The 21,653-nt window shown below is 37.7% G+C and overlaps 1 protein-coding gene across 2 annotated transcripts in view; it reads right to left on the bottom strand.

Annotated features, from left to right (window-relative positions):
* Positions 1-8,055: 8,055 nt before the first annotated feature.
* ZNF385D (zinc finger protein 385D) overlaps positions 8,056-21,653 on the bottom strand; it is a 315,750-nt gene continuing 302,152 nt past the window's right edge. The window contains exons 6-8 of one of the 2 annotated variants that reach the window (XM_068547297.1): positions 17,855-18,033; positions 16,701-16,802; positions 8,056-8,489 (exon numbers count right to left, since the gene is read on the bottom strand). In XM_068547297.1, the coding sequence (XP_068403398.1) occupies positions 8,256-8,489; positions 16,701-16,802; positions 17,855-18,033 (515 nt within the window). In that variant the 3' untranslated portion in view covers positions 8,056-8,255. The remainder of the gene's footprint in view (positions 8,490-16,700; positions 16,803-17,854; positions 18,034-21,653) is intronic. The other variant, XM_068547298.1, reaches the window with a different exon arrangement.

Genomic DNA, 21,653 nt, shown 5'->3' with positions numbered 1-21,653 from the left:
ATTGTAGCTGAGTGATGAATCAGAGACCCCTGTCTGACTAGCAAGTCAATTTCTTTAATCTTTGGCTCCATTCTTCTTTTTTTCCTTTTTCTGTAAAAATCAAGCTAACCACGTCCACTGTACCTCTTCAGTATTTGTGGTAATGCCCTTTTGAATATGAGGTATTATTGTTATCAAGTAAAACCTCATGAAACATTTTGCCAGGCGGTGGATATTGGACAAAGCCCTGCTTGTATTCTCTAAGCTATGAGAATATAAGGGGAGAAAAATCACATAAAATTTTTTCCCTCAAGCAGTTTTTTTTTCTTTTGGCTGGGTTACACAAATGTAGGGCAAACCATAGGCTATTGTTTAAAATTTGGAAATATTATTCAATTTTTAAAAATGTTAATGCCAGAGTTTCCCGTCAGAAGTCTGGTTGTCAAAAACAAATACAGCCTCTAATTTGTGGTCACTAAATGCATTTGGATTAGGCTATTTTTAGATCTTGAGATTAAGGCTCAAATTGGCTTCTGTCAGTAAATAGCCATACTGTCATCACTCAATTCATTCGACAGGGTCTGTTTGTAGTTCTATTGTTAAGAATCAGCATTTAAAAATAGCCGAACTGGGAACTCTACTCAATATTTTGTAATAACCTATAAGGGAAAAGAATCTGAAAAAATATATAGATATATATGTATGTATAATTCATCACACTGTTGTATACCTGAAACTAACACAATATTGTAAATCAACTATACTTCAATAAAAAATAAAAACAATAAAAATTAAAATAACCAAATCTCCAATTTTTGTGAGAGTTAACTATCTCATCATACATTGGTTAATACTAAAATTTCCTTTGATTGACCAGTATAAGGAGACAATTTAAAATTAATTGTAAAATTACAGTAAATATTACTAGCAGAAATGCTTGTCTACAATTACATAAGGAAACTTCAGTTGAACTGACATAAGATTTAAACTTATCAAAGAAATTTTTAAAAATAGGACTAACAAATTTCCCAAGAAAAGCAATGTTCCCCTCACAGACTTAGAGAACAAACTTATGGTAACTGGTGGGGGGGGGGGCCGGGAAGGGTGGGGAGGGATAGTTAGGGAGTTTGGGACTGACATATGTTTAAACTAGATGACCAACAAGGACCTACTGTATAGCACAGGGAAAGCTGCTCAATATTATATAACAACCTAAATGGGAAAAGAATTTGGAAAAGAATAGATATGTGTATATGTATAACTGATTCACTTTGCTGTACACCTGAAACTAACACAACATTGTTAGTCTACTATACTCCAATATAAAATAAAAATTAAAAAAAAGGAAAGCAATGTTCTCAGCATATAGCTGCATGTGTGTATAAGGCAATATTTCTTGAAACAATCCATCAAGTTTTGGGGTTTTTTTTTCAGGACAAATTTGAGTATCTAATATAGCGACATATGATGTTGCTTTGGCATCAGATCAGTTCCATTTCAAACAGTATGTAGGAGTATGAACACTGTAAATATAAGATGCATTTTAAAACAATTTTATTGAAATTTAGAGGAATTAGGCTTAGATTTTGGGACCAATTTGAAGAGGCAAATGACCTGCTTTTACTAAATACCGCCTTTTTTGAAGCATATCTCTATAAAGTAATTTCATTATTATTCCTATTTTTTCCAGAAGGAAATCATCAAAATACTAAGTTGGCTCAGTTTCCTCATAGATAATTTGTGTTGAAGCTGGAAACCACTCTTTGTTCTGTGATGGTCAATCTTGTGCCCAGATCCCTTGGCCACAAGACTTTTCCCCAATATCGAACACTTCCACACATGTTTCCATAATCCCTTTAAAAAAACAGATGGCATCCTGTGAAATTCTTTTTGACTATTTCATGAAAACTAAACTTTCTAGAACTCTGAGAACTTTATTTCTTTTCTTGCTCTAATAATATTAGCTCAGTCAACAAGAGACACAAAGCATTTGGTGGAGGGTCTTCACCCAGTATGAACCTCCTTTAGCCCTAGCGTCAGATGCTAAAATTATACAATAATGTATTTTAAACTGAGTTGACAAATATCCAATGATACCACATTATTATTTGTGGTTAATAAAATTCCATACCCTCTCACCATGGCTTAAAATCTCCATAACATCGTTTCTCAATGGATTCATGCCTCACAGATTTGGACAATCAAACAGCAGAGTAACTTTTTTTAAAAATGTGTTTGCTGGGAAAAAAATGCAATCTGGGCCTCCAATAAAGGATTCTCTCTTTACCAGTTTTTTTAGCCTTGTTTTACCATGTCCTGCACACTACCTGGATTGGAAGATCTGATTAGGGTTCAACTCCTATAGCCAAAATCAGTAGCTTTTATGAAACGATACAAAGTAGTAGCAGAAGAACCTCGCTAGAGAGCATAGTACCTTGATATTATATCTGCTTCTCAGCCTCTCCAATGCCCTAAAATGATTAGGATTCCCAAGTGTGAAATTAGAGTTCCTGTTCTTAAAAGTAAAATCAACCTACTCACTAAAAAAAAAAAAAATTTTGAAAAATCATAACAGGTAAAAGAGGTAATAAGGCTCATATTTTACAAAAATACATGTATCTCTATCTCTATCCATATCCATACAGAGATAGATGTAGTGACTTACGACCTGTCCACTGTCCAAGTATTTATGTTTAGTTATAATTTTGTTCACAAATCATTTTAGCTCTACTCTTTGGAAATTCCTGTTAGAGCTGAATTGTCAGTCATGAAGAGAACAGGACCTCATTCTCTATTGACCCCATTCTCAGCTGGGTCATCTATATTAATCATCAGATTTGACTTCAAATTTTGACAATTGCTAGAGTCAATCATCTAGGAAGGATGGCTTTCCATCACTGAGAAGAGGGGAAAGAAGATGACCAGATTCAAGGCAATTCTTGGTCCTTTCACATCTGAGCATTGATGACACAACCAGAGAATTCTTTAAACTCTGTGACTCTTTGGAACCTGTATGGACTTCTAATCAAGTAGCACATAGGTAGGAGGTTTTCCCAGTGTAGAACCTGTCTTTCATCACCATTCGTAATTCTGGTAAGCTATAAGTCCATTTCTGGAAGTAACAACCATGTAGGCCACAAGAGGATGATATATCAACATATCCATCTTTCACTGGAAGCTCTGATACCCATCTCAGCACAAGGAAGTAGGCAATGGAGACTTGCCATACTTGCCATACACATGATCCATTTCACTTCTTGATAGTAACTGTCGTCGTTATTGAAGATACCATACAAAGACCAGAAAAGATGTTCCAGAAATAAATCTGCTCTCTTAATGAAAACCAACAGCAATCAGTTTGTAAAATATTCACTGTCAGGACAAAGTCCAACAAAATTCTTGCTATATCAATAACAAAAGGGCATAACTGATATCCTTTGGCTGTGGAGGAAGTGGTCTGAATAAGGTGGTCATTAGCTAAAACACATGCAAACCCAGGACTGGATTAGTAATGGCTCAGGTGGGGTCCCTTTCTATTGAAGGGAGATTACACAACAAAAAGAATGAGGATAAGACATTCAAATACCTGTTGCTCCCTTCACACCCACACTGTCAACATTCTCTTGCTTTTATATGGGTTGGTTTCATTTAGAATTCACAGTAAGCCCCCCTACATATGAATCTTCAAGTTATGAACTTTCAAAGATGCGAACGTGTGTTTGCATGTCCAATCACGTAAGTTAGTTCACGTGTCTGGCGTACACTGTCATGTGTGTACCTCCTCTACAAGTGGTTGTGCCTTTGTGTACTTTACTGTACAGTACTGTACAGAGTACAGTAGTACAGTATCTTTGTTTCAAGCCCAGGATGTCTGGAAGCAAGCATATTATTTGTGTGAAAAGTATTATAAGCCCATTGCAGTACAGTACTATATAGCCGATTGTGTTTGTTGGGTACCTAGGCTAACTTTGTTGGACTTATGGACAAACTGGACTTACGAACGTGCTCTCGGAATGCAACAGGTCCATATGTAGGGGACTTAGTGTATTACGTTTTGGACTGAGAAAACAGGTGTGGTATATCCTAAACGACTTTGTAATAAATCCAATGTGAATTAGCAACTCCTCTGATAACTGTTGGTGAGGTCTACATCTGACTAATCAGATGAATGACTTACTACCTTGTGGTGTATCCTCAGGAGGGAAAAGAATACAGAACACTTTTCTGAGCAAATGCAAATATTTGAGTAGCTGTATGGTTCACTACAAGAAAGCACTTCTGTGAGGGTGAGAAAAGTGGTTTTTTTAATTCAAAAATAGGTAACAAGTTTAGCCTTTACTCACTCTCACCCACACTGCTGATGAAGAAAGTAAGGACAAAGCATTCGTTGACTATTTAAATGTTACCCTGCTAGGCAGGGACAAAGTCTACAGTAGGCTCTGATTTCTTTCAGGCTCATTGTTTTCCTCACCACTTTAAGATGCTTTCCTGTGTACAAAGAGACGTTAATACAATGTCATCCATGCTAATGTACAGAAAGGTAGTTTAGTTCTATAGATCAATTCAGATTTGAAGGAAGAGGTCTCTATATCAGAGTCATTTTTTAGCTTTACGATCTGATTTCTTCAGGAAAGTTGAAACATTCCATGGGTGTGGAGACAAATATATTAATTGAAGCTATTAATTGTACGTGAAATTTAATGCCCATCTCTACTGTGGAGTGCTTCTGTACCTTAAAAACATACATGAGCACATCCACAATAAACTCTGAATAATCCTTTTTTAAAACCTTTTCATTTTTACTCCTTTGTGTTGTGATTTCCTGCTCTTTTAATTTCCAAATGAGTATAAATGCTCTCTTGGCTAAATAGTTCCTTGGCAGCAAAATATGTAGCACCTTTCAAAAGACCAAATTATATCTCTGATGATAACGGTAATGAATTATTGCAAGAGATGAACGGAAACCCAACGGTACCTGAAGATTGCATCATTTGAAATGGGTCAGTGATGATATAAATTGCCCAAAGCCAACTGTGTACACAACTGTGCTTAGGTGTACACAACAACCACTCTTCAAAGTTCAGGACCAGTGAGAGGAGCGATTTGTCACTTGTAATCACCTGTTTTCTTGGAAGAGAAATACAGTGCCTTCCCAAAGACTGTTCCCAGTTGTCTGGGTAATCTGGATGAGGTGCAAGAATGCTTTTTCCAGAGGCATTTGACTCTTGCAATGCATTTATATTTGTTGCAAATGAAATCGGAGATGCTTTATCTATCCCTTCCCTGCCATGGGTATGATGCATGGGAAGGAACATATAACCATAAAGTCAGACTCCCCTCAGGGATGTTCAGAGCACCACTGCTGATCAATCGGAATTACTGATCTGTATTCATGAAAAGAAGTTCCCTAAGGGAAAGGATAGAGCTTTATAGCAGTCTGAACAATGGCAGATATGGATCTGGTGTTAATAAATACATGGAATGTTGGGAACCAATTCACAGAGAATCCACCATAAGTTCCATGTTTAGGCTTCATCCTTTATTAGGTAGTGAGTAAAAGACAAGTGATGATTACAACTCCAATTTTAGAGACCATTTAAACAAAAATGGTTCCATAATGAAGTGAGGCAGAAGGGGTTTAGGTATTTCTGAGGTTTCTCCTACGGCTGATGGAGAAAATATGGCTGATTTGTTTGTTTCCCAGCAAATCATTAAAGTTAGTAACGCCTTGTGATCCAGGACTCGTATCCCACAGGCCCTGACTTCTAGTGGACTGGCTCTTTCACTTTGGTGAAAATGGGGAAGAACAGCAAAAGTACATCATAGTAATATTTCATCAATTGACACTAAGTTCTCCAACAGAAAGAGAGGTTTTTAGAGGTGTAAAGGTTGTTGGATAGGGATTCAGGCTGACATAGTGAATGATGAAAATATTCGACAAAGCAGAAAGAGGAAACTGAAGTTCAAAACGGTCAGAAGCTGGTCACACAGGATATAGACAGCCCCAAACAACAGAATTCATGAGCTAACTCTCTCCCTGGCTGAACTAGCAGGGTCTGAGGGTGGAAAAAGGAAACACTTACTAACACCAGAAAGTAGAGATACTGGCAAATGCAATATCACCAGATACTTTCAAAAACAAATTTCAGTTCTAACCAACATTTTCAGGCAGAAGATGTATGGTTTGAAATTCCTCTTACAAAAGACTGATGGAATACTTTTTCTTTTCTTTTCCTTCCTTTCTTCCTCCCTTCCTTCCTTCCTTTTTTCTTTTGGTTGGTTGTTTAACAAAAGTTCTATAAAGTCAACTGCTTTAAAGATATATTTATATGACAAATGTCTTTAGCTAGATGGTGGAGAAGAACTCCAAAGACCATGTTTAATGTTGAGCACCAAGCACGTTATGGGTGTTTCTTAAATATAAAATGACAAATACTAAATACCCATCTCTCAAATCGTTTCACCTTGAGTCTTTAGACCTCTCAAAAGTCTACTACAGTTTAGATAAGAGCAGTTTCAGGAAGGCCATACCCAGCCTTTCCCTATATTTTTAAATAGTCTTTACAAAACCTTTCAAAAATATTTTTTTTTCTCTAAACCTAAATCTGGTAGGGTGGATTTGTACATGTTTTCATTGTTCTAAGTTTGAGTGTCATTATTCTTATTAATGCAACAGACTGGCTGCATCGAACCCCACCATAATGATAGGTATATGTTAGCTTTCTATGGGAAAAAGCAAATAGCCTTTATCACAAATGAAAGGCACAGCTATTTTTATGCCATTTGTTACCAACTTAATGATAACATGTAACACGGGATGGTTATATAATTATTTTATATAGATTTTCTTTTTATAAGTTATTCTCTTAATCTTTCTAACATATATACAATATACATATATTTATATATACCCCTGAAAAATCTTGCTTTAAAGGTAAAACATCAACTCCTTTCAGCCTTATGGTGAATACTGAAGGCTGTCAGTGTTTCACAACTCCACTAGAGAAATGATGGTCAAATGCATCTTACCAGTATTTTTTTAACTCTACATCCTTGGTCTGAAATTAATGCAGACTCATTTTTCTTGTTTTACTAATATTTAAATATATATTAATTGTTTATATCATGTCAGTAGGAAATCTAAGAAAACAGCAAAACCCCCCACAACAATAGCTAATGTCTATCATCATAGTCAAAGCAGAAACCTGTGCCGAAGAGACAACCCTACTGGTATGATATAAAGGGGATATTGCAGAGATGCAATATTCTTTGTTTTTATTGGATATGCTCTAACATGAAAAATCTTGACTTTGCATTATCATGCTAGGTTAGGATCATCCATTATCCTTGAAACAGAATAGTTGTACTGATTTCTTTCTGAACACCCATGATGCATGGGTTTACCTGTTTTCAGATATAGGTGCTTTACAAACACTTCCTATTTCCAGCAACACTGTTCCAGGGTGAGGGAAAAGTACTTTGTAAGAAGCCATTTTTATTAATCTCTCCCACCTCTATGCTTAGCCCTGTTCTTTTATTCTGAACTTAAAGTCATCTCCAAGCTGGGTAGGATGGGAGAATGTGAACCAGGGACCTTCCCCACACCATCCGGTGGTGTTTAGTTTTTGACTGCTTACAGGCATGAAATAGTTGTTCGTTCTACCTTTTGCAATTCTTGAACACCTAGTGGCATAGATTGAGACACAGCACTATTGTTTTTACAAGACATCTACCGTATCTACTTTTGTTGGGATAAATACCCAGGAATTGCTGTCATAGCAAGAGGAACAGCACGGGTACTACTATTCACAGTGTTGCTTTTGTTTTTTTGTGTTTTTTTCTTTTTCTTTTTTTTTTGTATTATTTTAATCTACAGAGTAAATTATTATATATACATTGGAACCAGTTAATGCCCTTAGACAATGTATAGTTGTCTCATAAAGCAGGAAAGACAATGCAGGGGGAAACAAGTGCCCAAAAGCACAGTCACAAAGGCTTCAGAAGTTCTAGATACCACTACAAGTCAATGCTGGAGATCACTTCTAAAACACTCAATGTTCAAGAGGAATGCTTTAATTTGGAGAAAATACCACCCCTCCATCCCACCCCTAAACCTCCCTCCTTTTTTTTTTTTTTTTTTAATAATCTTTTCAATTCACTATCAAAAGTCCTGGCTCTTCAGATATACTTTAAACTATAAATAAACACTGCATAGTTCTCTTTTTGTTTTGTGTTTTTTGAAAAATTATTGCAGTACAGTTACTCCCATTTGGAATTCAGTAAGGAGCAAACAGCACAGGAGTGTGGGCGGTCCGAATGGGTCCAGGAGCTGGCCGCAGGAGGGCTGGAGGGACTGCAGAAGTCTGGAACAGGGTGGCTGCTGGAGCAGTTCGGAGGCTGAAGGGGGAATTCACTGCCACAGCCGCAGCGGCCGCTGCAGCTGCCAGAGGGTTTGGTAGAATTCGTGGAGCCAATGGCTTTGAAGGTTCTTTTGAAAATACTAATTTTACCTGCAAGGGAGGGGGGGAAAAAAAAAAGAGTAGATGAACAGAAGTCTTAGAGTCTACGATGAGAATCCAAAAGGGTGAGCAGCTTTTAAAATACAGCAGTCAACAACTACAAAGATAAACTCACACCTGGGAACTGATGATAAAAATCACGCAAAGTGGGAAACCTATGTTCAGTATCCTGAGATAAACCAAAATGGAAAAGAACACGAAAAAGACTATATATATATGTATAACTGAATCACTTTGCTGTACAGCAGAAATTAACACACCATTGTAAATCAACTGTATTTCAATAAAATAAATTTTAAAAAATAATGCAAAGTGTAGAACATCTTTCCTTTTGGAAAAATTGGAAGAGCCCGGAAAATGGCTTGACCTAGGATGTTACAAAGTCCTCCAGGAAAGTCCTTTATTTTATTTTATTTTTTTCACATCTTTATTGGAGTATAATTGCTTTACAATGGTGTGTTACTTTCTGCTTTATAACAAAGTGAATCAGTTATACATGTTCATATGTCCCCATATCTCTTCCCTCTTGCATCTCCCTGCCTCCTACCCTCCCTATCCCACCCCTCTAGGTGGTCACAGATCACCGAGCTGATCTCCCTGTGCTCTGAGGCTGCTTCCCACTAGCTATCTATTTTATGTTTGGTAGTGTATATATGTCCATGCCCCTCTCTCACTTTGTCCCAGCTTACCCTTCCCCCTCCCCTATACTCAAGTCCATTCTCTAGTAGGTCTGCATCTTTATTCCCAACTTGCCGCTAGGTCCATCATGACCTTTTTTTTTTTTAGATTCCATATATATGTGTTAGCATACGGTATTTGTTTTTCTCTTTCTGACTTACTTCACTCTCTATGACAGACTCTAGCTCCATCCACCTCACTACAAATAACTCAATTTCGTTTCTTTTTATGGCTGAGTAATATTCCGTTGTATATATGTGCCACATCTTCTTTATCCATTCACCTGTCAATGGACATTTAGGTTGCTTCCATGTCCTGGCTATTGTAAATAGAGCTGCAAGGAACATTGTGGTACATGACTCTTTTTGAATTATGGTTTTCTCAAGGTATATGCCCAGTAGTGAGATTGCTGGGTCATATAGTAGTTTTATTTTTAATTTTTTAAGGAACCTCCATACTGTTCTCCATAGTGGCTGTATCAATTTACATTCCCACCAACAGTGCAAGAGGGTTCCCTTTTCTCCACACCCTCTCCAGCATTTATTGTTTCTAGATTTTTTGATGATGGCCATTCTGACCGGTGTGAGATGATATCTCATTGTAGTTTTGATTTGCATTTCTCTAATGATTAATGATGTTGAGCATTCTTTCATGTGTTTGTTGGCAATCTGTATATCTTCTTTGGAGAAATGTCTATTTAGTTCTGCCCATTTTTGGATTGGGTTCGTTTTTTTTTTTTTTTATATTGAGCTGCATGAGCTGCTTGTAAATTTTGGAGAATAATCCTTTGTTAGTTGCTTCATTTGTTACTATTTTCTCCCATTCTGAGGGTTGTCTTTTCGTTTTGTTTATGGTTTCCTTTGCTGTGCAAAAGCCTTTAAGTTTCATTAGGTCCCATTTGTATATTTTTGTTTTTATTTCCATTTCTCTAGGAGGTGGGTCAAAAGGATCTTGCTGTGATTTATGTCATAGTGTTCTGCCTATGTTTTCCTCTAAGAGTTTGATAGTGTCTGGCCTTACATTTAGGTCTTTCATCCATTTTCAGTTTATTTTTGTGTATGGTGTTAGGGAGTGTTCTAATTTCATTCTTTTACATGTAGCTGTCCAGTTTTCCCAGCACCACTTATTGAAGAGGCTGTCTTTTCTCCACTGTATATTCTAGCCTCCTTTATCAAAGATAAGGTGACCATATGTGTGGGGGGGTATCTCTGGGCCTTCTATCCTGTTCCATTGATCTATATTTCTGTTTTTGTGCTAGTACCATACTGTCTTGATTACTGTAGCTTTGTTGTATAATCTGAAGTCAGGGAGCCTGATTGCTCCAGCTCCGTTTTTCTTTCGCAAATTGCTTTGGCTATTCGGGGTCTTTTGTGTTTCCATACAAATTGTGAAATTTTTTGCTCTAGTTCTGTGAAAAATGCCAGTGGTAGTTTGATAGAGATTGCATTGAATCTGTAGATTGCTTTGGGTAGTAGAGTCATTTTCACAATGTTGATTCTTCCAATCCAAGGACATGGTATATCTCTCCATCTATTTGTATCATCTTTAATTTCTTTCATCAGTGCCTTATAATTTTCTGCATACAGGTCTTTTGTCTCCTTAGGTAGGTTTATTCCTAGATATTTTATTCTTTTTGTTGCAATGGTAAATGGGAGTGTTTTCTTAATTTCACTTTCAGATTTTTCATCATTAGTGTATAGTAATGCAAGAGATTTCTGTGCATTCATTTTGTATGCTGCTACTTTACCAAATTCATTGATTAGTTCTAGTAGTTTTCTGCTAGCATCTTTGGGATTCTCTATGTATAGTATCATGCCATCTGCACAGAGTGACAGCTTTACTTCTTCTTTTCCAATTTGGATTCCTTTTATTTCTTTTTCTTCACTGATTGCTGTGGCTAAAACTTTCAAAACTATGTTGAATAATAGTGGTGAGAGTGGGCAACCTTGCGTGTTCCTGATCTTAGTGGAAATGGTTTCAGTTATTCACCATTGAGGACAATGTTGGCTGTGGGTTTGTCATATATGGCCTTTATTATGTTGAGGAAAGTTCCCTCTAAGCCTACTTTCTGGAGGGTTTTTATCATAAATTGGTGTTGAATTTTGTCGAAAGCTTTCTCTGCATCTATTGAGATGATCATATGGTTTTTCTCCTTCAGTTTCTTAGTAAGGTGTATCACATTGACTGATTTGCATATATTGAAGAATCCTTGCATTCCTGGGATAAACCCCACTTGATCACGGTGTGTGATCCTTTTAATGTGCGGTTGAATTCTATTTGCTAGTATTTTGTTGAGGATTTTTGCATCTATATTCGTCAGTGATACTGGCCTATAGATTTCTTTCTTTGTGACATCTTTGCCTGGTTTTGGTATCAGGGTGATGGTGGCCTCGTAGAATGAGTTTGGGAGTGTTCCTCTGTCTGCTATATTTAGGAAGAGTTTGAGAAGGATAGGTGTTAGCTCTTCTCTAAATGTTTGATAGAATTCGCCTGTGAAGCCATCTGGTCCTGGGCTTTTGCTGGAAGATTTTTAATCACAGTTTCAATTTCAGTGCTTGTGATTGGTCTGTTCATATTTTCTATTTCTTCCTGGTTCAGTCTTGGAAGGTTGTGCATTTCTACGAATTTGTCCATTTCTTCCAGGTTGTCCATTTTATTGGCATATAGTTGGTTGTAGTAATCTCTCATGATCCTTTGTATTTCTGCTGTGTCAATGGTTACTTCTCCTTTTTTCATTTCTAATTCTATTGATTTGAGTCTTCTCCTTTTTTCTCTTGAAAAGTCTGGCTAATGGGTTATCATTTTTGTTTATCTTCTCAAAGAACCAGCTTTTAGATTTATTGATGTTTGCTATAGTTTCCTTCAGTTCTTTTTCATTTATTTCTGATCTGATCTTTATGATAACTTTCCTTCTGCTAACTTTGGGGTTTTTCTGTTCTTCTTTCTCTAATTGCTTTAGGTGTAAGGTTAGGTTGTTTATTTGAGATATTTCTTGTTTCTTAAGGTAGGATTGTATTGCTATAAACTTCCCTCTTAGAACTGCTTTTGCTGCATCCCATAGGTTTTGGGTTGTCGTGTTTCATTGCCATTTGTTTCTAGGTATTTTTTGATTTCCTCTTTGATTTCTTCAGTGATCTCTTGGTTATTAAGTAGTGTATTGTGTAGCCTCCATGTGTTTTTATTTTTTACAGTTTTTTTCCTGTAACTGATATCTAGTCTTATAGCATTGTGGTCGGAAAAGATACTTGATCCGATTTCAATTTTCTTAAATTTACCAAGGCTTGATTCCTGACCCAAGATATGATCTATCCTGGAGAATGTTCCATGAGCACTTGAGAAGAAAGTGTATTCCGTTGTTTGGGGATGGAATGTCCTATAAATATCAATTAAGTTCATCTTGTTTAATGTATCATTTAAAGCTTGTGTTTCCTTATTTATTTTCATTTTGGATGATCTGTCCATTGGTGAAAGTGGGGTGTTAAAGTTCCCTACTATGATTGTGTTACTGCTGATTTCCCCTTTTATGGCTCTTAGTATTTGCCTTATGTACTGAGGTGCTCCTATGTTGGGTGCATAAATATTTACAATTGTTATATCTTCTTCTTGGATTCATCCCTTGATCATTATGTAGTGTCCTTCTTTGTCTCTCGTAATAGCTTTTGTTTTAAAGTCTATTTTGTGTGATATGAGAATTGCTACTCCATCTTTCTTTTGATTTCCATCTGCATGGAATATCTTTTTCCATCCCCTCACTTTCAGTCTGTATGTGCCCCTAGGTCTGAGGTGGGTCTCTTGTAGACAGCATATATGCGGGTATTTTTTTTGCATCCATTCAGCCAGTCTGTGTCTTTTGGTTGGAGCATTTAATCCATTTACATTTAAGGTAATTATTGATATGTATGTTCCTATTACCATTTTCTTAATTGTTTTGGGTTTGTTATTGTAGGTCTTTTCCTTCTCTTCTGTTTCCTCCCTAGAGAAGTTCCTTTAGCATTTGTTGTAAAGCTGGTTTGGTGGTGCTGCATTCTCTTAGCTTTGCTCGTCTGTAAAGGTTTTAATTTCTCCATCAAATCTGCATGAGATCCTTGCTGGGCAGAGTAACCTTGGTTGTAGGTTTTTCCCTTTCATCACTTTAAAAATGTCCTGCCACTCCCTTCTGGCTTGCAGAGTTTCTGCTGAAAGATCAGCTGTTCACCTTATGGGGATTCCCTTTGTGTTATTTGTTGTTTTTCCCTTGCTGCTTTAAATATTTTTTCTTTGTATTTAATTTTTGATAGTTTGATTAATATGTGTCTTGGCGTGTTTCTCCTTGGATTTATCCTGTATGGGACTCTCTTTGCTTCCTGGACTTTATTAACTATTTCCTTTCCCATATTAGGGAAGTTTTCAACTATAATCTCTTCAAATATTTTCTCAGTCACTTTCTTTTTATCTTCTTCTTCTGGGACCCCTATAATTCGAATGTCGGTGTGTTTAATGTTGTCCCAGAGGTCTCTGTGACTGTCCTCAATTCTTTTCATTTTTTTTTCTGTATTCTGCTCTGCAGTAGTTATTTCCACTATTTTATCTTCTAGGTCAGTTATCCGTTCTTCTGCCTCAGTTATTCTGCTATTGATCCCTTCTAGAGAATTTTTAATTTCATTTATTGTGTTGTTCATCACTGTTTGTTTGCTCTTTAGTTCTTCTAGGTCCTTGTTAAACGTTTCTTGTATTTTCTCCATTCTGTTTCCAAGATTTTGGATCATCTTTACTATCATTATTCTGAATTCTTTTTCAGGTAGACTGCCTATTTCCTCTTCATTTGTTAGGTCTGGTGGGTTTTAGCCTTGCTCCTTCTTCTGCTGTATGTTTCTCTGTCTTCTCATTTTGCTTAACTTACTGTGTGTGGAGTCTCCTTTTTGCAGGCTGCAGGTTCGTAGTTCCTGTTGTTTTTGGTGTCTGTCTCCAGTGGATAAGTTTGGTTCAGTGGGTTGTGTAGGCTTCCTGGTGGAGGGGACTAGGGCCTGTGTTCTGGTGGATGAGGCTGGATCTTGTCTTTCTGGTGGGCAGGTCCATGTCTGGTGGTGTGTTTTGGGGTGTCTGTGGCTTTTTTATGATTTTAGACAGCCTCTCTGCTAAAGGATGGGGCTGTGTTCTTGTCTTGCTAGTTGTTTGGCATAGGGTGTCCAGCATTGTAGCTTGCTAGTCGTTGAGTGGAGCTGGGAGGTCTTTTGTGGACCAGTGTCCTGAACTTGGCTCTCCCACCTCAGAGGTACAGCCCTGATGCCTGGCTGGAGCACCAAGAGCCTGTCATCCACATGGTCATGTGGTTGTAGGTAGGAGGCCTCAGTTTATTGCTACATGGATCTCTCCTTAGGGCTGCTTGAGTGTCCTCATGACATGGCAGCTGGCTTACCCCAAGATGAGTGATCTGGCCCACGGTCTCCAGGACTGTCGTAGCTTTGGCTGCTGGGGCCCCTCCAGAGCCGGCAGCCTCAGTGAGGCCACTCTCCCTTCAGGCTCCAGGGCAGTTTAGTGATGGCGGAGGGAAGAGACCCCGAGCCAGGAGTTCCAGCTCTCTATTTTATTTTTTGTGATAAATATACCTCGTGAGGAAAGTATTCATCTTGAGAAAAAACAGGGAATTTTTTACTGCACTCTTTACACACATTTTAACTAGCAGGGTACAGACATTTTTAAAGAGAGATTAATTAATGCTGTCAGCTACTATTAGACTATGCAAGTATGTCAAGTGAGTAGCATAGTAAGGTGTGTGAGTACCAATCAAGAGACGTAAAAATAACGAAATTCCACTTTCAATAAAGAAGCAAAGAAAACTTATCTTCCCAAAAAATTTGACGTGTTTTGCTTTCATTGGTAGGAACATTCTCTCAAACCTACTATATAAAATCAGTTCATTCTCTGACTAGTAGCATTAGTAAGATGGCTGTTCTCAGGAAGGGAATGGTCCCATTTATGGAAATAGTAACAGTGAGAGTTAAGCAGGAGGTTTGGAAGCTAACATTAACACAATTTGACTTCTCTGTTTATTTAAGAACCATTCACTTGATTGTTGAAAGCTGCATCTACACAGGTCAGAAATCGCACTCAGGTTATGACTAGTGGTGCTGAAACATCAGCTCCATGCAGAATTCACAGCCACTCAATGCAGCTAAAATTGATTCTATGCAAGAGAGTACAATGACTTCATTTGCATAAAAATGGGTGATGCTACTAAATTAATTGGGTCAACTCATTCTGAGGTCTCATAATGGATGACTGCAGTTTTCCTTTAACTGTATTTTCATGTGTCAGCAGCACACAGTAGCATTGATTATTAATAAGATCTATTTTGAAGAAAACAGATTTCAAAATGCATAATTCAGCACACACTGTAGATCAATTGTTCTTCATCTTAATTTTTTTATGCACACAGTTATAGTTTATTACAGCTAAACAGTGCAGAGCCCTGGGTCTCTTAGATGTAAGCTATGGTCATTTCAACCAGAACAAAAGCATATGCTTATAAATATTAGCTTAAGATGTCAGGAGGTTTACAGACTTCCCCTAAAATCCTACAAAAATTCTAGGTCAGGACATCAGTACTAATATGTTTACTAATCTAAAACAAGAGGGCATGTCTCAGGAAATATTTCCCAGGCCTTAGATAGTGTCCTTAGGTGAATAATTTTTAAAAAGGAGCCATGCCTTTGAGAGTGTGTTATTCAAAAGACAAAATTGTTGAGGAAATCAACAATACTGGTGTTTTGTCTCCTGAAGACCTTAAAAAGGAGATGCAAGAACCTGTTTTCACCGACCTTTTCCTAATAGTATCCACTAACCTCAAGTTCAGATTTCATGCGATTACCTACCTGACACAAAAGAGTTTGGTTTTCCTCCCATCCCCATGCTCTGTTGTAAACCTGTGCCCAACTAAAAAGATAAGATGCCAGACTTTGGCTAATGGTGACAAAACACTCAAACAACTCATGAAACCAATGATTCTGTTGGTGGAGTAGGAGTTGGAATTTCAAATCAATTGTCTTTACTTAGGTATCTTCCATTCATTTCACTGAGTGACAAAAAAATATCCAAGTTCAGTGAGTAGACTGCAGGACATGAAAGGCTACTCTCAGGCTTCCCTGGTGGCGCAGTGGTTAAGAATCCACCTGCCAATGCAGGGCACACAGCTTCGAGCCCTGGTCCGGGAAGATCCCACATGCCACGGAGCAACTAAGCCCGTGTGCCACAACTACTGAGCCTGCACTCTAGAGCCCGCGAGCTACAACTACTGAGCCTGCGTGCCACAACTACTGAAGCCCGGCACCTAGAGCCCATGCTCCGCAACAAGGGAGGCCACCGCAGTGAGAAGCCCGCGCTCCGCAACCAAGAGTAGCCCCCGCTCACCACAACTAGAGAAAGCCTGTGTGCAGCAACAAAGACCCAACGCAGCCAAAAATAAAATATAAATAAATAAATAAATTTATTAAAAAAAAAAAAAGAAAGAAAGGCTACTCTCTATTGGGAAGAAAAAAGGACACTCACCCCCAGCGGATGTGCTGCCTTCTGCAGTTTGTTGTAGGGACTGTATTTAGGTTTCGGGGGCTTCCCAGCAGCTCTGTCTTTGTGCCTTCTACTGCTAATATGCTATTAAAAGCAATTAAAAATGACAGCTTTAAAAAAATTATCCCCCAAACCCCTCATAAATATTGTTTTAACCTGGGGCAGGATATTAATTATTTCATGCAAGTTGAAGAAAGACAAAAATAAAAGAGCGTGCACTTTTGTCCTCGGATACTGATGCTTTGAGGAGAGATACCTTTGTGCTAGCCATTTTAGTCTATTTTAAACAAATAGCAGGGTCTTCTTTTTCCCAGCCTTTTTCCTTATTACTGCACAGATCTCGTTTTATGGACATTTACAGAGGAAAGAAATGTCTGAAGGAATTTTATGTGCAAATAAACAAAGATGGCCAGGCGGGCATGAATTTATTTCCATACTAATATTTATCCTCACATTTGTACAGCCAAATGTCAACCCCTTAAATTCTAAAGATAAATAACTAAGGTGTGTAAAAATCAGTGCAAGAATGTATGTATGCATATATAACACAACACAATATGAGGGCTGGGACTTCAACTAGAAACGTAGAACTGATCTCTTTGGAAGGCTATTCAGAGTAAAAGTGAATGCAACAGGATTAGTCATCTTGTTAGCAGGTGGCTGCAGGATTTAGAAATACAGTACACCACCATGTAATAAAGTACATAAAATAAAAGAAGAGCACAGCACAAAATTAGTGGTAGCATGTAAATATCTAAACAAGTAAAAATGCAACATTGAAATTTGACCTTTAAAGAAAATCAACACTTTTGAGTGGGAAACCTGGTAAAGAAAAGATCTACTACCCCCTTTCCTCCCACTCTTCATATATAAAAATAGCACAGACTCACTTCAGGCAATTTCAGAAAGATCTTAGAAGCCATTACATTTTAGTATTCCTTTAAGCAACCAAAATATGCATAAATAAATAAGGAGAGTGAATAAGAAGCTAAGTGGATGGATGGATGGACGGATGGATGGATGGATGGATGGACGGATGGGAGAGAAAAACAGAAAAGAAAGGGAACAGAGGAAACACACATTCTGCTCGTGCGTGACCCCCATCTGCTTTCACTTCTAGAATGGGTACCGCCTACCTGTTTAAGTTGTGTTTCCGAGTTGACGTGCACATCACAGATTTCACAGTGAAACGTTTTGTTCTGCAGGCCTGTATTCCCCTTATTCACTGGTCCTTTGCCTTTCACACCTACCCTAGGGAAGGCTTTGATAGTCCCACTTCCATTCCGAGCTTCTAGCATCGTTTTGTGCTTAGTACCTGCCAGGAATATTTAGAAAAAAAGAAAGAAAAAAGAGGGGGAAAAATCTTAGCTAGTAATCTCCTCCAAGAAACGATACAATAACACAACATGATGTGATGCCGAGTTTGAATGCAGTTCTTCCAGAGATTATACTTGAAATATGCTTATGACATAGAACACTGTAACAATGTGCTCTGATCACCTTATATAACATTACTTAATCACTCATCTTTTTATAATGTCCTGTTTTACAAATAAGCACCATCAGTACAGGAACTAAACTCAAAAGTCCTGAGATGAAATTAAATGGGTGTGACTTCTTTTCATTTCCTCTTGATGCTAATAAGACATAAATGATAGCTGATGAGGAAGAGTGATTTAGTTGCTACAGGTATAGTTGGAGGTGAGGTGTAACAAGTGTAATAAGTTTAAACATGGTGTGTTTACAGAAGTGCCACTAATTAAATGCCCACTTTCTAAATAGAATACAAACAAGCTTTCCTGGTTATGGGGTTTAGGATCAAAGAGGAAGAGTAATTGTATAGAGATCTTAATGACTCTGGAAGAAAAAGCCCTATTAGAATAGCAAAGTTCACACTGATTGGCTATGAAATTTCAAATATAAACAAATGAGTAAAAAAAGGGGGGATTCACCAGCTAAGCAGATACACTGTAAAGAAACCCTTCTTTTTATTAAACCAGTCGCATCTTTTGGCTGTCCCACATAACTAATGTAATTCTACTTATCAAGATTTGCTTTTTTATAAACACTAAAATTCAGGATGGCAGTTTGCTCTCAAAAACTTTGCTCACAACTTCCTTCTCCTTGGAGTTGATAAGTATGCTTTACTTTTCTCATTTAGCCATATGTTTTTGCTATGAAATTTTCTCTTGTAATCATTGATGTCCTTTCTGCCATCCTGGTTTTCTAAATCCTGATTTAGGGGTTTCACCTTCCTAATTGTATTTATTAGATTGTTATCAGTTCTGGAAGCATAGAAAAAAAGAGAAATTCTTAACTTCTGGTTCTTGGGCCAGCCTCTCAGAATCATTCCATATCAATGAAGAAAAGATGCTCTCCAGCTCCGTGTCAATCACCCATGTCTTCAATAAGAGGCAATGCACATACGGAACAGGTTTAGAGCCATACGTTTCTCTCTTGTAAAATGATACCTTTACTGAGTCCAATATTTAAAAATGCATATTTTTACCACTTAGGTTCCCCACTTTGAATCTCATTTTCTTATGCACAGCAATGAAAATGTTCACATCTCAACATATTAAGGAGAGAGAAAAAAGTCAACGTTTTGTGAGAAGACGGGAGAGGCTGAAATACGGAGTCAGAGAACCATGCGGTAGTGGTGGTGGTAGCAGTGAGACTGTCCTGGGGTTCACTTTCACCCATGTCCCCTGCAATATAGTGACCTAATGCTTTCTGCTTTGTATGAAGATACCATAAATGAGAGTAGGGCAAGCAATGTTCTGGTGAGCAGTACATACCTACATACATAATGAATCAATGAGTATATATATGCATATATATATACACACACACATACACACATTGTTTTGTCCTACCTTCATTTATACCATCTTCCTACAGATTCGAAGCTTTTGTGCCACTATGTGAGTAGAGGGTTATCCAACCTTCTCTATCCAAACAGGTGATTTTATCAAAATATTTTTTTCCCATGCAACCTCTATAGTCAAACTGAGAAGCTTTCCTGGGGTCGCTGTGGCTTAGGAATGTCTAAGTAGCAGTCAGTAGGAGACAAATTCTCATCCTGACTTTCTTGAAGGCCCCTTGACTCACTCTGGTTAATATCTTATGTGATTTGACCTGGCGTTTGATAGTGGCAACCAGAATGGATCAGAAAACTGTTTCTACCTATTCACTGATATGGAAGTACTTCATCTTGCCTGGGAGGACAAAAAAAAGTCAGGCGTGGGTGGCTTGCCTCAGGATTGAGTGTCAGATGGGTTAGGAGGAGGAGAAGAAATTCAAAAAAGTTGCTCCCAATAGTAAGTTGCTCCCAATAGCAACAGTAAGTAAAAATCCAGAAAACAGACATTCTCCATATTATCTCTGGCAAGCTAAGACCCACCTATGTCCTGTCCCTAGGGGACGGAAAGAAACAGAAGATATGTGAGCATTGGAGAAATACCCAACCTCTCAGAAAAATCACTGTGTCATTAGCATTATTATTTCAGTGTAGTCTCTCCACAGAAGCTAGTAAAGATAGGAAAGTTAAATATACACACTCATGCATGCCTTACACATACGTGCACACACACACACACACACACCAAACACATGTGGTTAAAATTGTGCTGAGACTGGGTGAAAAACTTCAGTTAATAGCTTTGACTCTGGGGTTACTATTCATCATCACGTAGAGTGGAACGGTTGTGCAATGTGACATCCTGCATCTAGTAACAGCTTGTCAGTCATAATTAAATAGCTATTAGATCATTTTATAAGATCTTAAAGCTTGAACAGCCTGTAAAGGTAGCTGTTTTTCCTTCAAGTACAGCTACAATTAAGGAAAGATGTACTATTCTTAATTTTCAAGCATTTATATTTTTGAGAGATCAAATGTGCATGAATAATCTAAAAATAGTGACTATTAAGAGAACTGATATTTATTTTACTTTTTAAACATTGCACATATTGTGATAAATTATTTACCTGCTCATAGCCACCCATGAGTTTAGGTGCTACTATCATGCCCGTTTAAGAGATAACAAACTGAGACTCAGAAAGGTTAAGTTATTTGCCCAGTTCACAAAGCAAACACTACTTGAAGTTACTGGCAGGCAGAAAGTGGATTTCTAACTAAGTCCTTAGGGCTACGGGGATTTAGCTAGAAATCCACTAAGGATGTCTGAGCTAGCTGAATTCCAGTTACACAGGAATCTCTCATAGTACCTTTAATTTTTCTATTTTGTTAATGCAGTCTTTTCTAAACTCGGATTTTAATTTGAGTCTTTCAAATCCCCTTTTCCCTTGTTTTCTTGTAATGCTCCTTTCTGCTCAGCAGAGGACCTGGAACCAGGATGCTACAATGAATGACAGTGGCTTTGTGATGGCAGGTTTGAATACCTCAGGTTCCAACAATGTGTAAATATCTCGCAAGGCTCGTGCCTTCCCCTGTGATTGCACAGTAGGGCCATTGCAAAGCTGCTTCTGTACTTTAAATGGACTATTTTCTTCCCATCACTTTTAAAAGGCCAACACTGATAATGACCTTCATTTGAAGCGTCCATGATTCCTGAAATATGAAACCGTTCTCCAACCACAGTTTAAATGCAGCAAGTCATCATGCTCCTAGAAATATTGATTTTGTTTGCTTTTTTTATTTGTTTGCTTTTGATTGCCTTGGGTCAAGATATTGTATCTGCAAAAATCAAAATAATATGTGGTGCAGAGTGAATAGAGGCTAGCCTTCCCTTTAATTCCTCATCATCTTTAGAACTTCCTTTTTTAGATGGCTCTTAAGTTAGGTACTGGCATAAAGGAAAGGTAGGTGAGCAAGAAAACTGGCAAATGACTTTTTAAAATTAAATCAATCATTCTTTAGGTCATCAGGAAACTTGGAGAAATTTCTTTAAAATGGAAAAAAACCCCAGAATTCCA

Source organism: Eschrichtius robustus, chromosome 6 (assembly GCF_028021215.1).
Source record: "Eschrichtius robustus isolate mEscRob2 chromosome 6, mEscRob2.pri, whole genome shotgun sequence".
NCBI classification, from domain to species: Eukaryota; Metazoa; Chordata; class Mammalia; order Artiodactyla; family Eschrichtiidae; genus Eschrichtius; species Eschrichtius robustus.
Note: the sequence above shows the minus strand (reverse complement) of the source record. Positions and strands in the feature narration are given on the sequence as shown.